This window comes from Eretmochelys imbricata, chromosome 2, assembly GCF_965152235.1.
Source record: "Eretmochelys imbricata isolate rEreImb1 chromosome 2, rEreImb1.hap1, whole genome shotgun sequence".
NCBI classification, from domain to species: domain Eukaryota; kingdom Metazoa; phylum Chordata; order Testudines; family Cheloniidae; genus Eretmochelys; species Eretmochelys imbricata.
This window is the reverse complement of record NC_135573.1, coordinates 178,585,736-178,610,374: the sequence shown is the minus strand read 5'-3', so window position 1 is coordinate 178,610,374 and position 24,639 is coordinate 178,585,736. Positions and strand designations below refer to the sequence as shown.

Genomic DNA, 24,639 nt, shown 5'->3' with positions numbered 1-24,639 from the left:
CTACCATTATTATGAAATACTTCGGGATGATCATGAACATTCTAAATCTTATAAACGTGCATATAAGTTATTTGACAAGCTACTGCGAGGCATCTGTTATTGAGCCTGAATCTGCTTTCACCTCCGGTACACTGAAGTAATTCTGGAATAACTCCAAATTAATGAAGTTAATAGAATTACCTGGGTTTTCAATGAGCATGTGTGAGAGGAGAGTAAAGGCAATTATGCATAATGGTTTAGAATGTCAACCACATTTTTATTTTAAAAATAATTATTTTAAGAACACACTTTTCCACTATTGCTGTGTTTTGTAAATATGGTTCATGGAGTGTTTTCTGATTACCATGAGATGCTCTCTAGGAATCTTACAATTACATTCTGCACCAATACATTAGTACAGTAAATGAGCAACTCAGTGACTTAAGTTTAATATTTCCATTCTTTGGTTCAGATTAATATATTCTCAACCATGTTTCTTCACATTCACATCTCTTACCTCTCCAACCATTTTCACATCTTCCCGGCCATACCATTCGGGTTCGTACACTTCATGAAGAGACTCTGTAAGCTTCTTAGAGGCTTCTTGCATGCCTAGGATTTTGTAGAAAAACAATATATTATTCTACACAACACAGGGAATAGTGGGTCAAATCTTTATTTACTTCCACATTTTCCTCCTTCTATATAAATAGGACCCTACCAAATTCATGGTCCATTTTGATCAATTTCATGGCCAGAGGGTTTTTAAATTGGTCTATTTCACATTTTCAGATGTGAACATCTAAAATTTCATGGTGTTGTAACTGTGAGGGTTCCAACCCAAAAGGTACCCAGAGAAAGGACTGACCTCCCTTGCCCCCCCCCGAGAGTGGCCAGTCCGGGTAAGGACAAGTCCTGTCCTCCCCTAGCCTGGCTACAACTCACAGCTAGGAGCCCACCTCCACAAGCCTCCTCTGGCTGCAAGAGCCTCTAAGGCGGCTGCCCAGCCCCAGAGCTTCCTGCAGCACGTGGAGGCACCCAGAGATGATCTCCTCCCCGACAGTGGCCGGAGCTCGCAGCTGGGAGCCCCGAGCTGGGGTGCTCAGATTTCATGGGGAAGGGCTTATTTCATGGTCTGAGACACGTTTTTCGCAGCCATGAAATTGGTAGGGCCCTGTATATAATGCTTGTTGGTATGGTAAGAATGTAGCTTTCAAAGAGTTTAAACAAAAAATAAACCTTGTGTTCAAGGTATAAACCAGCTACTAACTACCTGGAGTTAACAAGAAATGTCCTTTATAGTCTGTTATGAGTGTGACAGAGTAGGGTATCTTTGTACACAATTATGAACTCCATTTTGTATTATGTGCTGAACAGGCTTCTAAACTGGCCCAAGGCAGTGTATTGAATTACATTCAGACAGCTGCTCTGCCCATTCAGATTGTGGCTCTGCCCAGGAAAATCACTTGAAAACTTGAAGGACTGTCACTGAGAAGCCAACAAAATGGCGATCTGTAGCTATCAACTTTGAATGCTCTCAGCTCCTGGCTCACCCCCATGGAACAACGTTTTTCTATGCAGGTGGTGCCAGCATGAATGGGGGATGGGACTGAAGCATGCCAGGGGAGCACAGGCAAGCAGGCAGAGACACTGTTCAAGAGAGCATGCTGCTGTGTGCAAGAGGCCAGCCACTGTAACACTTAAGCAGGATGTGCAGGAGAGACTCTACCCAGCCTGAAACACTGACTCGCAGAAGGGGTGAGATCAGACTGGGGTAGGCAGCATCCCAAGACCTTTTGTCATTTTAAAAATCTGTAAGTCTTGAGAGCTTTTAAGAGTAAAGTGACTTTGGTTAAGAAATTCTTTTGCTAAACCTGTGTTCCTTGCTTTCTTGCCACATTGAAATACTTGTTTAACCCCTTCACGGACAGAGAGACCACAGCCTCAGCAGAGCTCTAGGGGAGCTTGCGTACATGACTGATAGTTGGGAGCTTGGGTGGTTTGAGGCACAGGTTTCAGGGTCTAGGGTAGTTGCATTGCAGTCCCATGGAAAGGATCAGACAAAGAGTCTGAGCCTGGAAACGTGCCTAACAAACCCAAAGCTAGAAACAGTGGCCATAATTCTGTCCAGACCCAGCTGGCTTGAAAGCACATGGGGCCCAGTGATGGAGTCCACTCGCAACAGACTGCTGGTCATACTGAGAGGTACTGTGCCAGATTGTAACAATGAGATTCTTATGCCCTCCTTTGAACCGTTGGTTATTACTGGTGAGAAGATAAAATGGTCTAGCTTAGTCTAATCACTCTAATATACAAAATGTCTGCTTTCCTCTCACTTACATTGATGTAAGTAAGTAGTAACTCCACTGAAGTGAGCACAGGTAACATCAGTCTAAACCTGTGAGAGGAGAATCAAACCCAGACCAACTGGTCTGACTGAAGTAGATGGGAGTGTTGCTGTTGATTTTAATAGTGGATGAAATCCTGGCTCTATCTGCAGAAGTGATCTGACCCTTCCTGAGATACCCATAAGGGTCAGGCCAACATTATAGCTTTCTTGTTTTAAAATTACAGCCAAACTTTATTTAAACTTTTACATAAAACCTGCTGAAAAGAGCTGAATTCCAATGACAACAAAATGGAATGGTTGAAAAAAGTCCAGCTTTTCAATTACAAAAAAATTGCCAGCCAAAATCTTTGTTTGCAACAGCACATCTGCTCTGCCTTGGAAATATCTCTAGTGTAAGCTTTAGAATAAACCCTTAATTGACTGAATTTTGGAATAGCAGTGAAATTTCTATTTTCCCTGGAAAGAAATAGAGACGTTACCCCCAAAATCTGGAATAGCCTGAAACCCCTGTTCAAATACTCCAAGGAAGGTATTTTGTGACCTGCTCAGCGACCCTCCCACTCATTGCCCACTCTTTGAAAAACACACGGGACATTAAAAGTAAAACAAAGTACTTTTCTGTTTACAAAAATGATTTTCTATGTAGAAAAGAAAAAAATTAAGATTTCTCTTTTCTGGCCTCTGCATGGAAACTTAAAGGAAGGAGGGGCACAAGGGTCAAGCACAATGGGAGTTCTTGCATTCAATCTTGCACTATTAAATCCATGGGTGTCTTGCCACTATGAGCAGGCTGGGACCAAGGAATGCTTGAGCACCTCAGGGCTCTGAGTGCTAATAGGGGTTTGTGTGGAAGAGGGTAGGAGGGCAAGGAAGGGGAGAGAGCAGGATCAAGCCTCATCCCACCCCTGTGGAGCTGGCTGAATGCAGAGTGGCACTTTCACTGCACTCACTTTAAAGATAGTGCAGTGTCTGTGTGCTTCCCCAGAGCAACAGGAGACACTGTGTACAATGCCTCACAATGCTCCAACTGGGCGTGCTGCATCACTCCCAATGAAGGACGATTATTTAATGCCACAATCTAGCCCAGAGTGTTTAAATTGATGGTAAGGGCTTACGGAAGATTTCCCTTCCTCTGCTGGAATTCACTCCCCTCTCTAGATATGGCTACCTGATCCTTGCTAGGAATAATGCATCACTGGACCTTAAAAAGGTATTACTGATTTTTTTTAAAACGTGATTTAGAATTTACCAAACAAAATGAAGAGGATTTTCAAATCTTTTAGTAGAGCTCTATTTCAAATCCTCTTTCAACTGCCACAAATTAATTCAGCCAATAAAAAAAAGAAACAAAGCAGCATTGTTGCTTTTAGGAATACTGCGTTCTGACCATTCACTCAATAAAAATGCACGTCAGGGAGGTTCAGACATCCTTACTCACACTTTGATCTACTCTGAATCATCATTCTTCTGCTCTTGTGCCCTTGAGCACACTGCGTATTACACCCCCAACATATGTTCCTGCCAACAAAGCCCTTCTCTTTATATCTATCTGCTGCTTACATTCAACTCAGCCACAGATAAGATACTGTGCAAACAAAAATCAGTGCTGGGTATAAGATCTCGATTGACAGATACTTTCTTTTAAACATTTTATATAAAAACAATAAAAATAAGCATATATATATACACACACACACACACGAAGGAAATAGCAAACAAACAAAATTCAACATTCATTATTTGTAAAACCTGAAAAAAAAAAAATGAAAACCAACCCTGAACATGCAGCTATCACACAAGGCATCAATTATTAAAATGACTAAATAGATAAATAAGTGAGAACATAACCTATGAGTATCGTGGATTAATACACACAAAACTGACCACACATTCTCATTCTTTCCAAGCCAGTCATTTTTTTTTCCACTAATGCAGTAGTAGAAAGGACAAATATTATCTAAATGTTGCAGATCCTAATTATACGTCTGTTTTTAAAAAATGAAAAGGACTCTTTATCTTGCTTGGCCTGTATCAAAAATACACCAGAAAAGTGCAAACATAATATTTTTATCAATACCCAATAATCTGTTCTTTCCCCATATTGCTGTAGACCCCATAGACCAAATTCAGATGTAACCTGAGATAATGGGAGTTGTACCTTAGGGCTAAATTTGGCCTTGTGACTATGATTCTTGCCTCCTGACTATAGTTTTTATGTTATATTTATTGCTATATTCTTCATATGTGTATGTATACATGTACAATGATCTATGGCTAGGCTTTCAGCTTGTGGCTTCCCATTTGTATGTGTGTACACATCTGTCTCAGCATGAACTCACAATGTCCAGGGATTATTTATTTCTATTCACATTCAATATTTTTCAGATACTGATAACTCTTATGTGTTTTTTCAATACTGAAATTAAGAAGATTAGTGCCTTTCCTAGGCTGTGTGCTGTCTCTTAACTGCTGTCATGAGAAAGATAAATTACTTTTAAAAAACCATTTAAGTTCTGAGGAATGGTAAAATAATTTGTAGCAATGATGAATGGTTAACAATTCATATTTAATATCAATTGCTTGTTCTTGGTAATTGGATCACTTACTTTTTAATCACTAGTCATGATGAAATAATTGAGTTACTTAGTAAAATCTGTGGTAAATAATCCAGGTCTTGAGGTTTGTATCTTTCCCCTGAAAACTTCACATGGATGAAATCGACTCCCTCTTTCCATGCAGAAGAGCCACCTTCCATGGATCTTGCAAGGGCTCTTAGCAAGATTAGGGATCCACACATGGAGAAGGGCAAGCCTGAAAGCAGCAGGCCAGGCATGGGAGGGAACAAGTCTGCCCCTACCTACTCTGAGTAATTTGCTTTAAACATTATAAAAGCCTGAAGAAGTGGAGATCTTCCAAGATGTGATGCTCCCACTGATGGGTGTTTCCAGGGGCAGCAGGGAATCAGAATCCCTAATGGCACAGCATCCATGAAAACAGGCTGCCAGGGAGTCCAAAGCCAGCAGAAAGCCATGGCTAGGGTTCAGAGGAACAGGGTTGCTGTATGTGTGTGGTGGGCCCTTAACTCCAGTTGCTCCCTTGTGATCGACACATTCTGGGGCTGACCTTCTTGTGTTCCAAATGGAGATCCCCACTCAATCTATGAGAAATTTCCGTACCTGTGGCTTGAGCTGAACAATCCGGCCTGGCTCCTAGTATTTTATTACTCAAGAGGGGAGGGTTTTTTTCCAAGGAGGTTCTCAGAGGAATTATCTGAGTTCATTAGTAAGTCTTATCCAAAAGACAAATTCTAAGAAATGAAGTGACTAACTTTAAGTAATTTATGTTTTGGGTATGTGTGTGATAGGAGCTCATATGTCAGCCACAGAATGTGTGAGCTTTCCTACAGCTCTTCTGAAGGCCAGCTGTCATTTCCATGCCAGATCAAAGAGACAGGGCTTGACTCCGTCAATTTGCATCCGCAAATAACTGCAGGTAAACATCTACATGCCTTTGTGTACCTTGCAAATAATTTAGGGGTACAAAAAGGGAAGTTGATTTAGGATTTATTTAAAAATCAGGACCATTAAACCCAAAATTGATTAAAGCCAACTACAACTCTGTGGCTTTTGAAGAGCTCAGAGATAAAAACCCCCAGAGAGCCCTGAAGGCACTTGATACTAGAGAGGCTTGAGGGAAGGAAGGACCCCAGCCATCAGATGAAAACTATAGTAAACAGGGAAATTTTATCCACTCCCTTAATCCTCTGCTCTAAGACAGTCCTAATACAGGTTGAATAGATGCAGTGAAATGTAGCCAGAATGATACAGAAATGCAGGCGAGGTGTAGCATTCTCTTATTAGCATCTCATAAATATTCTACACATATTTAACACAATTACCTTATTCCTTCCAATGGTCACCAGAAAAGAGCAAGAGCCATAGAGGGACAAGAAGGGCCTGAATAGGCTAAAGCCAAGAGATTTAGGAAGCACCACAGAGCCCAGGGAGGTGCATGAATTCTGTAGAAACTCTTTTCTTTTAGGAATGTGCATTATTAAAATTCAGAAATGATCTTCTTACATTAAAATGAATGAAAAAAAATGGTCAAAGATAGTCATTTGACTACACATAGTTTGAAGCATGCAATGATCTGCTAGGGCTTTTCCACATTTAACTTCTAGAATCCTGAGATTCCAATTTCATGGAGTAAAATTAAGTTTATTACTAGAGTTCATACCATGACAGCTTACTGCCAAATAAAAGAGAAAAATCCTTTTAATTAGAGATTAAGTGTTTCAGTTTGTCTACTTCCTGAGACTCATGATGCTGGTCTACTGTACTTATATCTTTGAAAATAGCTACCAGTGTAATCTGTTCTGATAAGGATATCAGCCATCTCATCAAAAATGTATCCATAATTAAAGAGCAACTGATGCAGGCTCTGTAATTCTGCTCAGAATTTCAAACTTCTGTTTCTGCCTACCACATCAACTAACAGTATTTCCTGACTGTTGAAACACATCTAAGTATGACTAATTATTAATTATTTATTGCTATTACTGTAGTATCTAGGAACCTCAGTCACGGACCAAAATCCCATTGTGCTAGGCACTGTGCAAACACAGAACAAAAAAGACAGTCCCTTCCTCAAATATGCCAAGTTATGGTATACATTCTCTGTTAATATGGTTAGAAAGTGCTGACTTATCTCCTATGTATAAGTCCTTATACTAAAAGGTAACAATTGTTTGTTTTATTATTTATTTGTTGAATTCCAACAATGTGTTCAGCACAGTAAAATACACAAAAAGACAGTACCTGCCTTGAAGAACTAACAATTCAAGAACAGTTGTACTATTCAGCAAGTGCAATTGTGATAAAGTAGCAGAATTCCCATATATGCCTCAAATGTCAGTTACAAGATATCATCATCAGTTTACAGTGGAGGCACTGACCAGTTCAAGAACTATACACTAATCTGTTATTTGCTGTGCAGTGAATACTCAACTCATACGTGTGTGGGCTGGAATGTTGCAGTTTCAACAAATGCAAATTTTGGCATTAGGTTGAAGAATGTTCAGCAGTTTCCTCATCACTGAGGTGACTGGACAATCTTCTGCTGGTTTTTCTAGGAGCTCATCTAAACCTTTCAGCACAGCTACAAGCATAGGGCAACACAGAGCTCGACAGCCCTGGGAGGAGTATTAGGGCACAGGTATCTCTCTGAAGTACAATTCCTCTGGCACTCCCTGTTCTCTGCGGATGAAGGAGCGTACTGCATGGTGGCGGGGGGAGGAAATGAGGGGGAGATGAAGGGAGGGGATTACTCCTGACTCACTACACATTGTGCTCAGTTGCTCGCTTTTGGGTGAGCAGTCTGTGTTCCCCACCCACACCCAGAACAATCTCCACATAAAAGTGTTGTATGGCCAACAAGGGAAGAAGGGATTCTTTCCCTTTATTGCCCTGTGTGGCCATTCAGAACCCGGGCACAATTTAGCCCAGTGTAAATATGGGGGGGTGTTACCTTTACGAAATAATAGGTTTATTCTTTGCATAATCTTAGTATAGTACATTTACAGCAATTCCTCTTTACATATTCAATATCACAGTCCTTTGTATGACATTTGTAACAAGAGCTGCTATATGTCTGCCTTGGCAAAAAAGATCATTTTGTGCTCAGTAGGATTCCCAACAAGTATGCCATTTGCCACAAGTTGTGATTATGTCACTTTTCTTGAGATGATCACTGGGAAGGTACTGAGCCACCAAACTTACTTCATTCATCACATTGAAAGTCTCTTGAGCTCCATTTATTACCAAATTTAGATGGCAAGCAACATGACGAGAAACAGACTAGTATTGCCGATAAAGCGAATCAAGAACTTTCATGTAAAGTTAAAGTAAATTCGGTGCAAAGAGTAGTCTTCATTAAATAATTTAGTAAATAAAGTGGCAAAACATTAAAAAAATAAATAGAGATGAAGAGGAGGATTGTTGTCACCAGCACAGAAATCAAAGCACCATGAAAATAATCATCCTACATTGAGGAAAGATGACCTGGCTAACAAGCAGCTGCATCAGAATCTCTCACTAAATATATGGCTGGTAATGCTAGGGGTCTGAGTAATGAGGATACAATACTAGCACCAGGCAATGCCAAAAGGAATTCGTATTCCTTCCAACTGTAAAATAGTTTGTTCTGATCTAGATACCAAGGAATGTCACATGCCTATTATATGACTTTTCTGTACAGTGCCTTGCACAATTATACAAACAATAAATGGTAAATAATAACTTGAGAATCACAATATCGGAGTAAAAAGAATGGCTCATCAGCAAGAATTTCCTAGCATATCCATGTCCTCTGAAACTTTGTTATGACTTGCAGTAACTGCAACAAGACATTCTTTGAGCACTGTTGCTAACTGGTCCATGTTAGAGCATCCTGGGGATGGGGCCGGATAAAGAATCAGGAAACCATCACCATCTCTCTAATGGCCTACTTCTTTTGCTATCCCCCAAGAATCAGGCTTCAAAGGTTTTCTAGAAGAGATTATTACAAAACAGACACCTCTCTGCAGGGAATAACTGTGTTCAGTCAGTTAGATTTACATGTCCACTAGGATTTAAACAACTCTGCTTTATCCCCGACGTTTGGCTGATGTGCAGTGAACTTCTGCGGAGAACATAGAAAACAACTTTGATCCCAAAAAGAGGAAATTATCTTTCATCTACCAAAGAAAAAATCATGTATTATGCACCTGACAGTCAGAAAGGTGTGATAAACCTCAATGCAAAGACTTAGAGCCTGAGTCAGACTGACCGGGATTGAGAGGAAGGGATCCACTGCCTGAGCAGAAAGGTCTTCAGGCATTATGGCTGCAGAGGTCAAGTGCAGCGTTCACAAGTGGTAGCATGTTCACCAGTGGCCTCTATTTGGGCATAATATTTTTGGGACACTGTCATTTGTGAAGGTGAGTCACAGAATGCAAGCCCTGTTTTTGCTTGTTCTGCGTGCTCAAATGGGAGTTTGTGCATGTGAAATACATCACTTGTCTGTATAAGGACTAGCATGGGAAAAATGTGTGCAAGGCTGCACGTATGTAATGAGGGGTCACACATTTTGAAATTCAGAGCTTAGACCACAATGTCTATGCAAGATGACAAATCAGAAATGAGGCACCATGATGAGAAAAATGCTCTCTCATTGACCTGGTCTGTTGGACAAGCCACACAATTACACACTGATTTCCCCATTGAGTATTTAAAATTATTTCAAAACAGCCTATTTGTTTGAGAGTAGCAGCCGTGTTAGTCTGTATCCGTAAAAAGAAAAGGAATACTCCTTTCCTATTTGTTTGGGGATCTTTTTACAAAAACTGTTAAAAAAATAAACACAAATATTAAGCCTGTTAAAAAATTACCTTTGATGGCAGCTAAATATCCTCTTAGCTCTCTCTGGAGCCTGGAACCTTCCGCCTGAAAAAAAAAAAAAAAACGACATGAAAATAGAGGTTGTATATCCAGAACGTAGCTGAGCAAAATCCACGTACCTCCAGAATGGGCATTTCCCCACATCGTCTCATGTGCTTTAAAATACATACATATAACAGTCATTTAAAATAACTGAAAGTGCCTCTAAAGCTTAATTAGCAATAAAAACCAATTTCAGAAAATATCCATCAGATGATGCCACATTATGACTCATTCTAAACATTACATACACCCTCTTTTTGGATGTGTGTACATGAATACACACAAGCAGATGTTGGCTCGTATAAATCTTATGTGCTACTTAAACTATAATTTGAGGTTTTAATTGGGGCATAGCCCTTGTGCTCCACACAAAGAAGAATTCCAATTAGTAAGAATCACATATTTCAAAGCCAAGGTCTGATTGACATGTATGATATCCTATCTTTTCCCTAACAATGATGAACATGTAATTAATTAAAATCCCATAATCACCACCTGCTCTTGAAGTCAATGGAACTACGCCAATTTATACCAGTTGAAGATCTGGCCACCAACTGTAAATCTCATAATAGTTTGGCAAAGGGATTTCAAAAATAAATTTAGAAGTTTTTTATTGGCTATTGTAAAAAAAAAAAATAATAATTTTACCCTTTAATTTTTTTCTAAAGGTCTTCTCAATCGTTATTGCACTATTAGCAATTTTTCAGAAAATTTTAGTGCCATTGTGGCACTAAATAACCACAGAAATGTTACTGGAAACTTAATATCGTTCCAAAAGGACAAAGCAATCTTAAGAAAAATACTTTGGCAATAAAATCCTACAGTCTGCTCTGAAATCTTAACTGTTTCCTTTGCAACTACATCAAAGGGATCTTTATCTATTATCAATATCCTTTGAGAATCCCAAAGACCATACGTAAGAATACTGACTGGGTGTACTTTAGCAGTGATTGTAACACAGTTCATGCTTCACACTTCAGTGGCGTATTTACAAAAATCTGTCATATTTTAGTGCCCTTAAGCATATTTTAGATCCAAAAAGCTGTTCTTTAGGATGCTTTTCATATTCTGCAGAATTAGGAAAATCTTAAATGTATATTACTGTCTAATATCCTTTAAATAGTTCTTTTGAAGCTATTGTTTAAGAATATTAGCTTGCGGTCATATTTTCTCCTGTATGTCTGAGCACTGCCTAAATGAAGCATCAGTTGTGTGTTCTGAGCTTTAATCATGTTTTTAATATGAAAGTTAGGCGCCTCTCTTGGGAGCTATCTGAACATTCGGGGGAGGAGGGATCTCAGCTGGTGTACAATGAAATCAGTGGTACTATGACACTTCACACCCATTGAGGATCCGCCCTTAGGTGCCTATAGTGCTCAGGTAAGGGGCACATAAATAGCTGGGATAAGTGTCTCTTGTGATTTTGTCAGATTAGATAAATACACGTTTTAATACAAATTATTCTCACTGAAAAGGGTCACACACCTAGGAGCATTACATTCATTTAAAAAGGAAATAAATAAATGTACTGTTGGAGTGGGAGCCATGCAGATTAAAGTTGTTTGTTTTCAGCAGAATTGGGCAATATGGGTGGCTACAAATGCACAATTTTCCATACTGCCTCTAGATTGAAACTGGTGGGGAAGTTGCCATCACAGTATCAAGGAGGAGTGGGAGCTATGGGCCACACTACTTACCCAAGCCAGAGAGAGGAGGGGAGTTTGTCCTCTGCTTTTAGCAGAGAAAGAGGAGCTGTGCACTTCCTCCGATTTCACTCCACCACCAGGTCTCAACCCAGTTCTGGAAGGACAACCTGTCTAGTAAGAGGACAATTCAGTTCCCATTCATGGTTTCTTTGCAGAGACAGTTAGCATGGGTTCTAGTCCAATTGTAATAGTGGGAGTTTGGCTGTAGACACACGTCTACTAGGAACTACATTAAATCCACCGTCTTGTATTGCGAACAGATGGTTAGATGGTAAAGACTTTTGATCATTCATGAACTTGATGGATTTGACTCAGTGACAAACTGGAAGGTTCCATATCCTTTACCAATCCGCTGAGCTATCCAGGTCCCATTTTAAGTACAATGTCTATGTACTGTTCAGAGGTAAACTACAGAATTGTATATGATGTGCTACCACTGTTGTGAAACAACAAGCACGTAACAAAAAGTGCAGTAGTGACAAGTTATTCAGGAACTAGTTTCCAATTCTAATTCCACATATTATTTTAGGGTAACATCACAAAAATTATGTAATATTTTATGATCAATCAGTAAATGTCATGAGTTGCCAGTGACCACTGGACAGAGACATGAAAAAAGGTCATATTTGATCATATTGACAGTTAGCATTATCCTTCTATATGAAGAGTCAGAACTTACAATGTGCAGCGCTCTCAGTCTATGGTATTTTAGGGCTCAAGTCACTGAAGTATCTAAGCAACACAGAACTCCACCAGCAAATATTCTATAACACAGCCAGTTCCAGCTTTCATCATCAATAGCAAAAGGCCCACAGACTTCAATGATAGGAGAATTAGGCCTTACTAGACAGAAAGGCAAATTTGCTTCAGAAATCCTCTGCCCTGTCAATCTTACAATGTAGCTATTGATGAAGATATATATAATTTGATCAGCTAACAAACTCTTTTTTCACATAGGGTAATCAATGAACTCCTTTTGTCCCTACCCTCTTTGGCATATTGTTTTTCCAATTTTGACCACATCTCATATTTTTCCCCTCTATCCTTTGAATGCTCCCATAGTCTTGTCTTACAATTTTAAAGAGTTTTCTTTTCTATTCTTCCAGATTATGCTTATGGTGCTAGAAGCCCTGGAACATTGCAACACCTCACACCAGACATGAAACCACAATTTAAACAATGCACTTAAGGATGAAATCTAGTGAAAGAAAAAAAAATACAACTACAGCAAAAGTAACCCACCCACCCCCACCAAATCTTATTGCTATAATGAATGTGCTATGACAGATATATGCCGAGGATTCCCCCTCCTTTCTGAGCCATCACACTAAAGCATTTGCTAGCTCTGAAATCGTTGTTGCATGAATTTGCATTAAGACAATCAGTCTATCAACTTTGTTAATTGAGATGTAGCTTCTTGAAGGCAAATGACTGCCATGTACCAGTCTGCTGCTGTACGCATCTGTAAACAGTGCGCCTAAAAGAGACTTTAAAAACAAATCATGTCCTATTTATTCTCAGGCACTGATGCCTATTTTATCCTTAACATTGTATACAATAAAAACATGACAGCAAACAAGTAATAGTTTTAGAATACAGAAAAACAGGAAAAGACTCAAAAAGGATAGCAGAATCCTCACAATCCAGTTGTTTGATGTCAATGAGAATGTTACCATTAGGCCACACATTGTCAAAGTTAATATATACGTCCACAATAATCTCACAGGCAATCTCATTAGATTGCACATAATAGTGATATGGGATGCTCCACATACAAAATACTACCATTTGACCTATTCCGTACTAAAAAACCACCACAAAACTCTACTCTGATGTCAAAAACAGTAACTTACAATAATTATCCAAAACACCATTTTTATAAAAATCCTTGGTCTTGTGGTCACATCACCCTTCTTCTCTTTTATTCACCAACCCTGGTGTCCTATTTTATAAGCATCAATATCCTGTGGTCAACAAAGGCGTGAGCACCTCAGGGCAGAGGTCAAACACAGGCAAAATGTTGAGGGAGACCAGGAAAATTCTTGACTGTTAAGGAGCCCCTAACCCTCCATAGCCATGGGGCTCCATGGTCCATTAAACCATTAATCAGCCCTTTTAATGAAAAATATAAATATGGTACAGCAGGTAGGCATATTTTGAATCATAGATTAAAACACTAAGGGCCAAATTCAGTCACTTGAGGGATAAAATTGGCATAAGACTCTGGAAACTTTTCTAGATGTGGAGGAAGAAAATTAGAAGTGGAGCTGCCAACAGACACATTAGGAATGCCTTTTTCCACCACCATCTCCCCCCCCCCCCCCCGCCCCCATTTAGAATGTGAAAGTCACCTCTTTGTGAATTTAGGAAAATTCCTTCGTATCAGCTTATGGAATTGTTTCAAAGCATCATTGGTTCACACTGTCACTGAACAAGGAAGATAGGGACATGATTTTCTTAATCATTTCATTTACAAGATGCAGCTGCAGTGCAATTTATGCAGTGAGGCTGGAAGTATCATGTACTTTATTTCTGAAAGAAATAAATCACCTGAACTAGATGAGAGTCCAGAGCATTGTCTACCACCTGATTGCCACAGGTGCAGATTTGTTAAACTGAGAGACAGAATTACAAAAGGGTTAATCATTTATGTAATTCTAAGCCTAACAGAAAATTGTCATTTCATAACTAAATATGTCTGGTACAACAGTTCAAATTAAAGCATTTCCTATATCAATTGGCTGACATGCTTTATTGAAATATGCAGTTATTAGTCTTAGCAAAAAAACCTAGGCTGTCATCAAGAGCTCTAATTTGCATACATTTTAGATAGGGATTGACATTCTTTAGAGACATCAAAGTATGACTTTAAAGAACTGTTAACACCAAGGAAAGCTTGAAAAAATATGAAGGGCCAAATCCTACCCATTTGATATGCGCATATACCTCCCATTGAGTTACCTGTGCATACCAATGAAAAAAATTTAAACCAACCCTGTTTTCAACATTATTTTCTATCTATCTAGGCTTGTGTATGGTTCCTATCACTGTGGTATCTGACTGCCTCCCCAAATTAGGAAGTGCACTCAATGACATATTCTTCTGTTTTTCTCTTTTTATTTTTCTTTGGTGATGTTACTGTAAGAAGTCTAGGTTGAGAGAGGTAGGTTTTGAATGATAGAATCATGGAGTTTAAGGCCAGAAGGGACTACCAGATGATCCAGTCTGACCACCTGTGTACCACATGCCTCTGACACCACCCAGCACCTGCACACTGAACCCAGCAACTGAAATCAGAGAATTGGGAGATGAAGCTATTGTGTGCTACAACAAGTCTTTAAACCACGAATCGAGGACTTCAAGAGCTCAGACATAGGTGAGAGGTTTTTCGCAGGAGCGGGTGGGTGAGATTCTGTGGCCTGCGTTGTGCAGGAGGTCAGACTAGATCATCATAATGGTCCCTTCTGACCTTAATATCTATGAATCTAAGCACACCAATGCCCAAGACCCACAATAGCAGGGAAATGATTAAGTGAGAGATACCCAGATGATTCTAGCAAGCAACCCACGCCCCAGGCTGGAGACAAAGGAAAAAAACTGGCTATGTCACTGCCAATCTGATATAGGGGAAAATTCCTTCCTGATGCCACTTATGGCAATCAGTTAGACCCTGAGCATGTGATCAAGAACGAGCCAGGCAATCAGCTGAGAGAATTCTCAGTACCACCTCAGAGTGCCAACTCACCCTGTCCAGTGTCCCCTCATCTCCTGTTTGGTCCTTTCCGATGCTTCAGAGGAAGACAAAAAACAAAAGCAAACCCACAACAGAATATGCAAGGGAAAAAATCCCCTTTGGACCTCTGCAGGCCAAGAGCTATGTAGTATAAGATTTTAGGAACATAAGATATAAACCGGAAGAGACCTGCCAGGGCTACTGAGCTCAGCCCTCCTTCCCCACAGGCAACCCCAGCATACAATCATAAATTTGTCAACCTCTCTCTTAAAACTAATTAAGTTGTTTGGCTCCACAACTCCTAGGAGGAGGCTGTTCCAGAACCTCACTCCTCTGATTAGAAACCTTCCTTTATTTATAGCCAGTTTGTATCCATTTGCTCTTGTGCCATCATCCTCTTTTAGCTTAAATAGCTCTTCTTCCTCCTTGGTATTTACCTCCCCCCCGATGTATTTGCACAGATCAATCGTAGCCCGCCCCCCCCCCCAGCCTTGATTTTACTAGGCTAAATAAAGCAAACTTTTTTAGTCTCCTCTCATAAAATAGGTTCTTCATTCCCCTGATAATCCTAGTAGATCTTCTTTGTACCTGTTCCACTTTGACTTCATCTTTCTTGAACATGGGTGACCAGAATTGTACACAGTATTCCAAATGAGATCTTATCAATACCTTGTTCAATGGCATTAATAGTTCTCTATCTGAACTGGAAATAGCTCACACAATCCATCCCAGGATCTCATTTGCCTTTTTGGTAACCACATCATATTAGTGAGTCATCGTGATCCTGTGATCAACTACCATACCCAAGTCTCTTTCCTCCTCTGTTGCTTTCAACTCACGAGCCCCCAGCTCATAGGAGACATTTTTATTATTAAACCCTAGATGCACGACCTTGCACTTTGTACTATTAAAATTCATCACACGTCTGTTGCTCCAGATAGCAACGCTATCCGGATCTTACTGTATAATATTCCAATCCTCCTCTCTATTGACGATGCCCTCCCTGTCCCACATAGTACGATCAGTAAATTTAATCAGCGCAGTCCTACTTCTTTTGCCAAGGTCAGTAATAAAAATAATAATATAAGTCCCAAGATCAATCTTGGAGGAACTCCACTAGTAACCTCCCTCCAGTACGCACATTACAACCTTTCAGCACAATCCATTTTAGTCAGTTCCTTTACTGTGTTACAATTCTTGTACTGATCCCTAACTTCTCTAACAACTAATAATTTCCTGTGTGATCCCATGTCACCTGTTTTAATGAAGTCAAACTGATTAATTTGAGAACTTGTCTGAAATCAACAAGATGAAATTCAATAAAGACAAGTGAAAAGTACTACACTTAGGAAGGAAAAATCAAATCCAGAACTACACAATGGAGAACAACTGGCTAGGCAGTAGTACTGAAAAGGATTTGGAGGTTATAGCGGATAACAGATTGAATAGGTCAACAATGCAATTCACTTGTGAAAAGGCTAATGCCATTTTGGGTTGCATTAACAAGGGGATTGATTGTAAGACATGGGATTGTAAGACATGTCCCATTCTTCTCAGCACCGGTGAGAAGCTGGAGGCCTGTGTCCAATTCTGAGCACCGCACTTTAAGAAAGATATGGACAAATTGGAGAGAGTCCCAGGAAAGAGCAACAAATATGATAAAAAGTTTAGAAAACCTGATCAATGAGGAAAAGTTAAAAAACTGGGCATATTTAAACTTAAAAAAAAAAAGAAGACTGAGGGATGGGGGATAACGGTCTTCAGATATGTTAAGGGTTGTGTGACAAGATGGCCGATGTTAGTCTGGTGGGTCCTGCGCTTTTCTTGGCAGGGAGCTAAGATGCCACCCCTTAGCTCTGTTCTTGGGGTGTCAATGGCCCTGCTAGTGGCCTAGGAAGGTGCTAAAGGAGGGAAGTGGGGGAGGGGTCTGGGTTTGCTCCTCACTCTGAGCCCCAGCCCCTCTCAATCCCTGTGGGTTCTTACCCTCTTCCCCCTTGGGTGGGGTACCTGAAGTCCTTACATGCTGGAGCAGGGTCCCCCTTACTTTGATTCTCTGATTTTCCAAGTCTCACAGCACTCCTCCAAGCTCCAGTCCTTTCTCCTTCCTCCTCCTCTGTCTGCCTGAAGCAGGGGGTTTTATTAGGTTCCTAACAGGGCCTTAATTGATTGCAGGTGCTCCAATTAACCTGCAGCCACCTTCCCTAGGCTACAGGAAACCACACCTTAATTAGCTTTGAGCTTATATATTTCCCTTCTAGCACTCTCCCATTGCTCCTTGGCCTTCCTGTATCACAGTTGTTACAAAGAGGACAGTGATCAGTAGTTCTCCCTGTCCGCTGACGGCAGGATGAGAAGTGATGGGCTTAATCTGCAGCATAGGAGATTTAGGTTAGATATTAGGGGGAAAATATAACTGTAAGGATAGTTAAGCACTGGAATAGGCTTAGGTGGTGAAATCCCCATCATTAGAGCTTTTTAAGAATAGGTTAGGCAAACACCTGTCAGGGATGGTCTAGGTATAGTCATCCTGCCTCAGCATAAGGGGCTGGACTAGATAACCTCTTGAGATTCTTTCCAGACCTACATTTCTATGGTTCTATATTAAATCTACTACCTTTCCATTATCTAAAATGTCAATTATCTTCCCTAAGAAGGAAATCAAGTTAGTCTGGCACAATCTCCCTTGGTAAACTCATGTGACATGACATCAACTTTTCCATTTTCCTCCCTAGATTTAATTATTCTTTCCTTCAAAATTTCTTCTAAAGCCATGCATGATATCAGACTAATGGGTCTGTAATTGCCCAGATCTGTTGTTTCCCCTTTCTTCAACATAGGTGCAATGTTAGCTGTTCTCCAGTCATATAGTACCACCTCCGAATAGATAGATTTATTGATAATCCTTGCTACTAGACTAGCAAACTCATGTGCCAGTTCTTTCAGTGTCCCGGGTTGCAAATTATCCAGTTCATCCTCTCCCTTCCTGCTCCCACCTAATTTCAGTGCTTGAGCCTTTTTCATCTACTTCAGGTCAGGTAATTTCTATTTCTATACATGCCTTTCAATTGTCAGGCCTGTCTTCATGCCCTGAGTTTTCATCCTTATTGTAACCTGAGGCAAAGTATTCATTTAGTTTTTGGACCACAGATTATCTTTAATCTCTACCCGATTCATACTGCAGAACAGCCCAACCTCATTCTTCTTCATTCTCTTTTTATTTCTACAACTAAGAAACCTCTTATTTATTTTAATTTCCTTGGCAAGATCTACTTCAGCTTGACTTGTAACAATTCTCACTTTATTCCTCCATTTTTGGATCTTTAAGATGTAGCTTTCTTTGCTGATCAATCTGTTTTCTCTTCCCTATAGCCTCTTTGCTACTCCTCATAACTTTTTTGAGGTGGATATTCCTCCAGTTCGGTATAAAGCCCTTCCCTACATGTTTTTTCCCCTTGCTTGGGATGCAAATTGTAGGTAGTTTCTGTATCCTTAACTTAAAGAAATGCTAAGCCTCTTCCACATTTAAGTCCTTCACACTTTAGTTGACTTCTCAAACTAATTCCCTTTTTTCTCAAAGTTCACCCTTTTGAAATGAATAAAAGCCATAGTTGTCAACCTGGTTTTGATTACCCAGCCATTTAATTTAAATGTAATCGACTCATGATCACTTGAAACAAGATTATTTGATGAAGAAAATTGTCAGCTATCACATTCAGGAATAACTGAGCCCTACCATTATTAATAGCATTTATCTTCCAGTTTATATCCAGGAAGTTATATTGTCCCATTATGACATAATTCCAAGTAGTATTTCTCTCTCAAATAACTTTAAAGAACTCTCTATCCATGTCAGAGTCTGAGCCTGGGGGACACTATAGAAGCATTTTTGCAATCCTTTCCCAAAGTCATTTAGACCTCAACAGATTCTGTTTTATACTATCACTTCTCATTTCTTTATAGTTTACCACATCGCTGATATACAACACTGCCCCACTACCTTCATTTCTATCCCTCTCAAGCAGTACATACCTGTCAATACCCATACTCCAGTCATGACTGCTATTCCACCATGTTTCTGTAATCCCTGTTTTAATGAGGAGAGCAGACACCTGCAGTAGAAGACGATCTTATAGCAGTGCTCAGTTCTTCTAAGTGTTACCTTCTCTCCCTCTACATCACCCCAGAGTTTCCAGTCTTGATTTTTGTAAAACAAACCTACATGCAAAGTCTAATATTAAAGACGTGGCATTCACATTGCTTGCACTTCCCTTATCCATTATATCCCACTAATTAATTATCTCATAAGATTCTTATTTCTTTATTATATATGAATGGGAAAAGTGTGGTGCTTCACAGTGTAACAGTCTGTGATTAGTGTAATGAAAGAAGTGGCAAATTCGGGCATCTGGAAGACGGAATGAGCCAATACAGAGAGAGCCTTTGTTCAAACACAAATATCTGGGATAATAATCTAAAGTAAAAACAAAACAAAACAAAAAAACTCCCCTTGACAATGTAGAAAAGGCACAAATACACTAGTACATCTTAGAATATGAAACAGGTTTTCCTTGATTTGTCCTGATAGAAGTTAACCACAGAAGTCAATTTTTTTTCACATCTTATGTTTACTGCTTACCATATATTGTTCCAGTCAGGATATTCTACTCGTGGTATTTTTTGGTCTTTAACGTCCATATCTTTTTCCTATTTTCTAATGGAGATTACTAGAGATGTGAGCCTGCATTATTTATATACCTCAATCTTTCACTGGAGTCAAAGGAAATGTTGAGTATGTGAGGAATGCAGGATCAGACTCTAAAGTGTGTGCCTGAATATAATCTATACCTACATGCAGTACTATATAGATCTGTACTTTCTATAATTGTACTTTGCCTCTGTCTGTAGCTATATTTGTATCCTACCTATATCTGTACCTATATGCATTTATGATCTATATCTAAATGCTGTGTGTTAGTGGACTTCTTAACAAATGTACTTTTTATGTTCATTTGATTTAATATTTTTTAAACATTGAGTAATTGGCCCATGTTGGGAGGCAGTGTTAAAACATTTCATATCCCCCAGGGTAGATCTGCTGGATGGCATTCCCTCCATTTGTCAAAGCCCAGATGTAGATGAAGTCTAGTGTCTCAGTGGGCAGATATTTGAAGGGTTCCTGAAGTAACATACAACAGTATGTTTGATAAACACTGAATGATAGTTTGACTTAAAAAAATCACAGCAAGGTTTTGTCTTAGAGAAAGCAACTAACAAACACTCATTTAAAAAGGCTGAAATATAACAGGTAAACACAACCAAGAAGTGTCAAGATGCAATCTAAACTAACCCTAATTTGATTAATTAAGCTTTCCATTTTAGATTTTGTCTGAGTGAACATCTAAAAAAAAAAAACCCACCCAAACCCAACCAACTACTGTCTCATGTGAATTGTGGAATTCATTAGAGAATAGACAGGTATCTCCTGAAAAAATAAACCTATGAAAGTACAGATTCTCCACCTTCCTGAGATCATGCCTAATTGGAAACTAGTGGGACTGATATGGGATTTAATTGTACACTAGGTCACCTAGTAGTCCTGGTGAAATCCACAAACAGGGCGTGTGTTTTTGAGTATTCATAGCTCATCACTGTGCCCATCATGATCACGCATACATTTTAGGACAAAAGGATTCCCAGTGGCAAGCAGGAATGCATTTCTCATCCTTCCCTGATGACTTGCAGTGTTTATTCCCATCCTCATTGGGCTTAGTGGTCAGCAGACATCTCAGCTGTGCCACAGGCTTGCTCCATGGAAAGTGTCCATTAGGTGAACAGGCTCTGGGTGTAATGTTCACATGATCCTTACTGGAATGCAGAGGACTTTCACTGATCACCAGTTTTGAGATTAGGGGAAAAAAATCCCCACTGGAGACTAGATATTCTTTGGAGAGTCTAGCTTTCTGCAGAGTATCCACTGGGAATCACTTTTGGCATCAGCTCTGTTTTAGGAAAGAAGGCTCCCTGAATGGAGATCTGTATTAACATACAGAGGTATGGGAACCCTCATGTAATTACACATTTTTCTCACAAAATATTAAGTGTCAGGAGTTCTCTGCAGTTTTATGCTGAGATTTTCAAAACTGTAAGGGACTAATACCAGCTAATGGGAATTAGACTTCTAAATCACTCAGGCAGCTTTAAAAAATCTTGTTTATTGACTGGTCCTTTTTTCCATCCCAAGCCCAAGCACAGGAGTGAGTGCCAAGGGAAGGAGTGTGAAATGGGCTCTATACTCATCATGACGCAATACAGATTTAAGATCCATATGTGGGGCACCAGGCATTCCCGCAAGAAAAAGGCTGCTGGAGAATTTCAGTTCAGATTGATTCCAGGTGACTAGGGTACATGTTGGTGTGCTCCTTCGCCTTCATACCTTTTAGTCTCTGACTGGTATTGAGAAAGGGGCCACAAGGACCCTTAGTTAGCTACCAAGTGATAGTTTGTTACTGTTCATTCTCTTAACAAAAAATGTGGGCTAAGAACCAGATTCACAGCTGGTGTAAATCAGTGTAGCTACATTGCCTTTTCATCAGATGAGGATCAGGCCCTAATACTTTCACCAAACCATTTGTTTATTGAGTGGATTTTCCTACCACAGGGTGGCAGCAACAACAAATGGTAGCATAAAGCACATGAATGGAAACTCATGTGCTACAGCATGGGAACAAATCTACACAGACACACCCCTGGAGCCCCGACTGGGGTATTCTATCTGCTACCCAAGATCCATAAACCTGGAAATCCTGGACGCCCCATCATCTCAGGCACTGGCACCCTGACAGCAGGATTGTCTGGCTATGTAGACTCCCTCCTCAGGCCCTACGCTACCAGCACTCCCAGCTACCTTCGAGACACCACTGACTTCCTGAGGAAACTACAATCCATCGGTGATCTTCCTGATAACACCATCCTGGCCACTATGGACGTAGAAGCCCTCTACACCAACATTCCACACAAAGATGGACTACAAGCCATCAAGAACACTATCCCCGATAATGTCACAGCTAACCTGGTGGCTGAAATTTGTGACTTTGTCCTTACCCATAACTATTTTACATTTGGGGACTATGTATACCTTCAGATCAGCGGCACTGCTTTGGGTACCCGCATGGCCCCACAGTATGCCAACATTTTTATGGCTGACTTAGAACAACGCTTCCTCAGCTCTCGTCCCCTAATGCCCCTACTCTACTTGCGCTATATTGATGACATCTTCATCATCTGGACCCATGGAAAAGAAGCCCTTGAGGAATTCCACCATGATTTCAACAATTTCCATCCCAACATCAACCTCAGCCTGGTCCAGTCCACACAAGAGATCCACTTCCTGGACACTACAGTGCTAATAAACGATGGTCACATAAACACCACCCTATACCGGAAACCTACTGACCGCTATTCCTACCTACATGCCTCCAGCTTTCACCCTGACTATACCACACGATCCATCGTCTACAGCCAAGCTCTGCGATACAACCGCATTTGCTCCAACCCCTCAGACAGAGACAAACACCTACAAGATCTCTATCAAGCATTCTTACAACTACACTACCCACCTGCGGAAGTGAAGAAACAGATTGATAGAGCCAGAAGAGTTCCCAGAAGTCTCCTACTACAGGACAGGCCTAACAAAGAAAATAACAGAACGCCACTAGCCGTCACCTTCAGCCCCCAACTAAAACCCCTCCAACGCATTATTAAGGATCTACAACCTATCCTGAAGGATGACCCAACACTCACAAATCTTGGGAGACAGGCCAGTCCTTGCCTACAGACAGCCCCCCAACCTGAAGCAAATACTCACCAGCAACCACATACCACACAGCAGAACCACTATCCCAGGAACCTATCCTTGCAACAAAGCCTGTTGCCAACTGTGCCCACATATCTATTCAGGGAACACCATCACAGGGCCTAATAACATCAGCCACACTATCAGAGGCTCGTTCACCTGCACATCCACCAATGTGATATATGCCATCATGTGCCAGCAATGCCCCTCTGCCATGTACATTGGGCAAACTGGACAGTCTCTACGTAAAAGAATAAATGGACACAAATCAGATGTCAAGAATTATAACATTCATAAACCAGTCAGAGAACACTTCAATCTCTCTGGTCACGCGATTACAGACATGAAAGTTGTGATATTGTAACAAAAAAACTTCAAATCCAGACTCCAGCGAGAAACTGTTGAACTGGAATTCATTTGCAAATTTGATACAATTAACTTAGGCTTGAATAGAGACTGGGAGTGGCTAAGTCATTATGCAAGGTAACCTATTTCCCCTTGTTTTTTGCTACCACCCCCCCCCCAGACGTTCTTGTTAAACCCTGGATTTATGCTGGAAATGGCCCACCTTGATTATCATACACATTATAAGGAGAGTGGTCACTTTAGATAAGCTATTACCAGCAGGAGAGTGGGTTGGGGGGGGGGGGGGAGGAAGAAAACCTGGATTTCTGCTGGAAATGGCCCAACTTGATTATCATACACATTGTAAGGAGAGTGATCACTTTAGATAAACTATTAGCAGCAGGAGAGTGGGGTGGGAGGAGGTATTTTTTCATGCTTTGTGTATATATAAAGAGATCTTCTACACTTTCCACAGTATGCATCCGATGAAGCGAGCTGTAGCTCACGAAAGCTTATCCTCAAACAAATTGGTTAGTCTCTAAGGTGCCACAAGTACTCCTTTTCTTTTTGCGAATATAGACTAACACAGCTGTTACCCTGAAATGTGAATTCTGTAACTCAACTAAAGGAGCAAGCTTTGCTCACTGCAGAAAAGCCTCTTGATTTTCTCATAATTTTATAAACCAGCACCCAGAACACTGGACATTCTACTTAATTTTAATCCAGGCAACATTTTATTTTATAACAGTGAGTGGTGGATAGGCTATTTTTTTAATAGCCTAATGAAATACCTATAACTTGCTTTTTGTTTTCCATCACAGAAATGGTCTCACATACTGATGGAGTAACTGAGCAATTAAAGATAAAGATGCACAGGAGACATTAAACAGAATATTGATCTGTTATGAATTATAATGCTGGCATTATTCTGATTAGAATACACTTAGCAACAAGGGAATCACTGTTTAACTTTGCATAATACTAGTCAGCAAGTAATAAATTCTTTCCAGGAGACTGGGATCAGAAAATAAAAATAAAGTGCAAGATGCATTTGCTTGAACAATGGAGCAGAGAGAAAATTTAGGCCCAAATCCTTCATCATGTTTATTAGTACAAACTCCCACTAGAATCAGTGATATTTTTGCCTGAGAGAGGAACATGCAAGATTTGGCACTTGTTTTTTTTTACTTTAGGCT

General features: G+C 40.1%; 1 protein-coding gene across 1 annotated transcript in view; it reads right to left on the bottom strand.

The window, feature by feature from the left end:
* The window catches only part of AMPH (amphiphysin), a 169,325-nt gene that overhangs the window by 61,358 nt on the left and 83,328 nt on the right, over positions 1–24,639 (bottom strand). Inside the window, exons 3-4 of the mRNA XM_077811013.1 lie at positions 9,756–9,810; positions 497–591 (exon numbers count right to left, since the gene is read on the bottom strand). Of these exons, the coding sequence (XP_077667139.1) occupies positions 497–591; positions 9,756–9,810 (150 nt within the window). The remainder of the gene's footprint in view (positions 1–496; positions 592–9,755; positions 9,811–24,639) is intronic.